General features: G+C 34.6%; 1 protein-coding gene across 1 annotated transcript; it reads right to left on the bottom strand.

The window, feature by feature from the left end:
* Nucleotides 1–1,244: 1,244 nt before the first annotated feature.
* LOC107814038 (peroxidase 3-like) lies at nucleotides 1,245–3,033 on the bottom strand. The gene is made up of 4 exons (XM_016639366.2): nucleotides 2,689–3,033; nucleotides 2,363–2,560; nucleotides 2,026–2,185; nucleotides 1,245–1,860 (listed from the first exon to the last, which is right to left on the bottom strand). The coding sequence occupies exons 1-4, from the start codon at nucleotides 2,899–2,901 to the stop codon at nucleotides 1,442–1,444; spliced, it is 990 nt and encodes a 329-aa protein (XP_016494852.2). The 5' UTR covers nucleotides 2,902–3,033; the 3' UTR covers nucleotides 1,245–1,441.
* Between the last annotated feature and the right edge of the window lie 689 nt (nucleotides 3,034–3,722).

Genomic DNA, 3,722 nt, shown 5'->3' on the forward strand with positions numbered 1-3,722 from the left:
ATGAGGTTGGCTGGGATGTCACTTGTTATTTTCGTTCTTTCTTCTCGGTTACCTGCCATGTAGAGTTTTTTATGCACAAAGAAATGAGATCTTGGGTTTTGTGACGTTTGTGTCTCGTGTTAGTTGTACACCAAGAGGAAACTAAAAATTTTAACTAAGGAATCCCTACAGACGACGCCAAATTATTTAACCAAAAATATAAATCTTGGTTCAAATAATTAAATTTATATAAACAAAGGTTAATACTAGTTAATAATAATATTCTTAGATTTTAATATTAGAAAAAGCAATTTATAGGTGTTTATGCGGACAGTAAAGGAACCACGTGATAAATGATCTGAAAAACCAAGAACAGTGGTGTAGCATATAATATTCGATATGCATTAATAAATAGCATTTAAGTAGATAAGGGGAATGATTCAATCAATAAATGAACCTTCCGCCTAACAATGATTGAAAGATAAATCTTTGAATAATCGAGGATTTCTCGGATCTGGAGGTAAAGTGTAAATAAGAATTTCAGTGAAAAGTAGATCTTTGTATCGAGTGAAGACCGAATCTTTTTATCAAAGTGCTTTTCTTACAAAAAATCAATATCCCCCCTATCATTGTTTTTTTTTCTATTTATAGGGGACATATACTTCCAAGAAACCCTAAAAGTACAAGTGTGGAGAATATCCAAGGAAATATTCTCTTTAATATCTTATCTTGAAAACTAGTCGTTTCTGCCCTATTGAACATACTTGACCTCGACCTCAATCCTTGTTGACATCTTGACTACGACTTTCATCGACTCTTCGACCGCGGGTCGTGCAGCTTCTCGGACTGTCTTAACAAGTGATAGCTTGAGGATTCTTCCGTAATGTTATTTCTTTAATATTTTCTTTAATATCCTTTCCCTATTGAACGTACTTGACTTGAGGATTCTTCCCGTAATGCTATCTCGCTCTGAATATTCTAAAGGCGAATTTTGACCATACAATACGTACTTCATAACAAGCAAGAATAATCATCGTTGCTTATTGAAACTCCTCAATTGACTTATAAAAAGAGAGAAAAAAGGAAAAAGAAAAAGGAATACACACTGGAAATTCACGATGTCCGAAAAAAAGTAGGTTTTCATTATTCTTTTTTCATTTCTTCTGTTCTTTTTTCCCTTAATTATGCAAAAAAGTGGATGTTTAAAAGGCTAAACAAACTCCAGTTAGGAATGATACCATCATTTTCAGTTTCTACAAGAGCTCTTGACATCATATATAGTTTATTTAACAACCATCAAGTTACAAAATTGAACAGAATTAATAAATACAAAAGGAATATGATGAAAAAAAAATACAAAAAGGAACATGATACATATTGGCCCAAATCATCTTCACAAAAGGTTCGTACAATATCGTAAGCCGTAGAACCAAAAAAAAAAACAATGAAACAAAGACTACTCTTAACTATTCACAGCCGCACAGTGCTTCCTAATTTCACCAGCAGAGCCTGTCTTAACTTCAATTCTTCCCATTTTCTCCATTGCCTGAGCAAATTCAGTATAGAACTCTTTGAGTGATCCCTCGACGAGTTGGTTGACGTATGACTTTGTTGTAGTACTTGTTGTCAAGGCAGCATCAGATTGAAAGAGTCCTCTCCTTTTGAGTAGAAGCTTGTAATAGCTAAGATCAAATGTCCTGATACTCCCCGGGTCCATCTCAACTTTTGTTGTGTTATCATTGAGTGATTTACATTTTTTGGCCTTAAGGTTAGCTGCATATTCACTGTCTAGAGATGGATCTTGAGTACCAAAAGTTCCAGTGAAATTATATAAACGTGTTGAAAATGATGAGCAATGAGAGATTCCAATGGTGTGAGCACCTGAAAGAATTATATATTGTCCATGAAAATTTGTTAACACCTATACAGTGGCGACACAGGATTTTGCATAAGCAGCATCGATACACTTAATTAATTACCTCACTTGGCAGACAGTCAGGGGATAACAAGAAGAAGTGATAAGTATTTGAATTAGTTTTGGCTTACCTGATAATAGAACCAAGTCTTTGAGGTCAAGGCCCTTCTTAGCAAAAGAAGACTGGAGACTAGATAAGTTATTGAATGGAGCTGGAATATCTGTGGTTTCAGAAGCGTCAGAGATTCTTCCATCTCTTCTCCCAGTTGGCACATTCCAATAAGGGCCTCCCTATCATGCCCAAGAAGAAGATGGTCATAATAATTAATTGAAAATGAATGGTTAGAAGTATTAATCTATATAAAATGGCTAGGCAAAGTAAACAATGAATTCAAATGTATATTTGTGTAAATATCCTAAATGGTTAGGAAGAGGTTGGGAATTAGATAGTTCAAGTTCTTGGCTTACAGTGACCACAACAGAGTCTCTAGTAACCAATGCAACGATATCAGCACAAGAGACTACTCCAGGACATTCAGCTTCAACTACTTTCTTCACAGCATCAATGAAATCAAAGCCTCTCAGTGTTTGATTAGGGATTGCCACTTTTTCGGTCTGGCTTCCTGTACTTGATGTTGAATTCAGGAGCACTGAAGCATCACAACCCTGCAAAATCGCAAATTAACGCCACCCAAAAAAGGAGAAAAGATCAAAATAAGCATAACTACTATGCAATTGTCAAATGATATATTCAAGTGAAACATAACAAGACATATATAGTAATTAATAATTACCCTGACAAAGCAATCATGGAAATGCATTCTAATTAAGGCAGCAGCAAGAGATGGAGCATTTGGAATGTGATTCTGGACATAGTCTTGAATAGTCTTCTCTGCTTTTGGACAGCTCTTTGCATAAAAGTTTGGTTGCAATTGAGCATCGTTTGATCCTAGGAGCCCTAGAATACACATCAATATTAAAGGACACAAATAGCCTAATGTAGCCATTTTGTTTCTAATCCTCAAAAGGAGATTTTTTTTTTTTTTTTCCTTTGTTGAATTTCTTGACACACATCAATTCCAAGAACATCTGAGTTTTTTTATAAGCACTAAGCTAGGCTTACCAAAGCTGACTAACATGTGCGCATATTAGTACTGCTCATCCTTTTCTACTTGTTTGTTTGATTAATTAGTTACAGTCTGTCTCCTTTTGTACCCATTCAGTAAGATTCATATTTCATAATCATATGGACCGACCTTTCCTTTTCTATACATAAATACTCTTATTTGATTTAGTTAAAAAAAAACGTAGGAATTAATTCATGACTGTATGTCATATTAGAGGTGGAGTTAAAATTTAAAGCTTATATGTTCTGGATTCTAGTCTTATTTTATTGGATTCTAAATTAATAATTTGTACGTTGTATTCAATGAATTTCTTTAGTCATATACATGGTTTGGACTAACGTAACTGGGCTCCGTCGCACCCGTAACTTAAAGGCTAGCTCCACCCTTAGTCATATATCCAACAAGGCTGAAGAATCAGTGACTGCACCAGAATTTAGAGAGCATGCACAACTAATCCAGAATTTAGACGACATGAGTTCTGGATGAATATATTAACTCGATACTACTATATATTTGTATTTCGCAAAAACATGATAAAAACGAAATCTTTGTGTTTGTGCTTTTCTTTGTCCCGCTAATTATTTTTTGCTTTTAATGGCTGCCATTATTGAAAAGTAGATAAAGCCACCTGCTCCTGGAGCTATATCTATTTGGGAGGTCCAAGTTCTATCAGTAAACAGGAACTAATAAGTAATAATATA

Source organism: Nicotiana tabacum, chromosome 13, assembly GCF_000715075.1.
Source record: "Nicotiana tabacum cultivar K326 chromosome 13, ASM71507v2, whole genome shotgun sequence".
Classification (NCBI taxonomy): Eukaryota; Viridiplantae; Streptophyta; class Magnoliopsida; order Solanales; family Solanaceae; genus Nicotiana; species Nicotiana tabacum.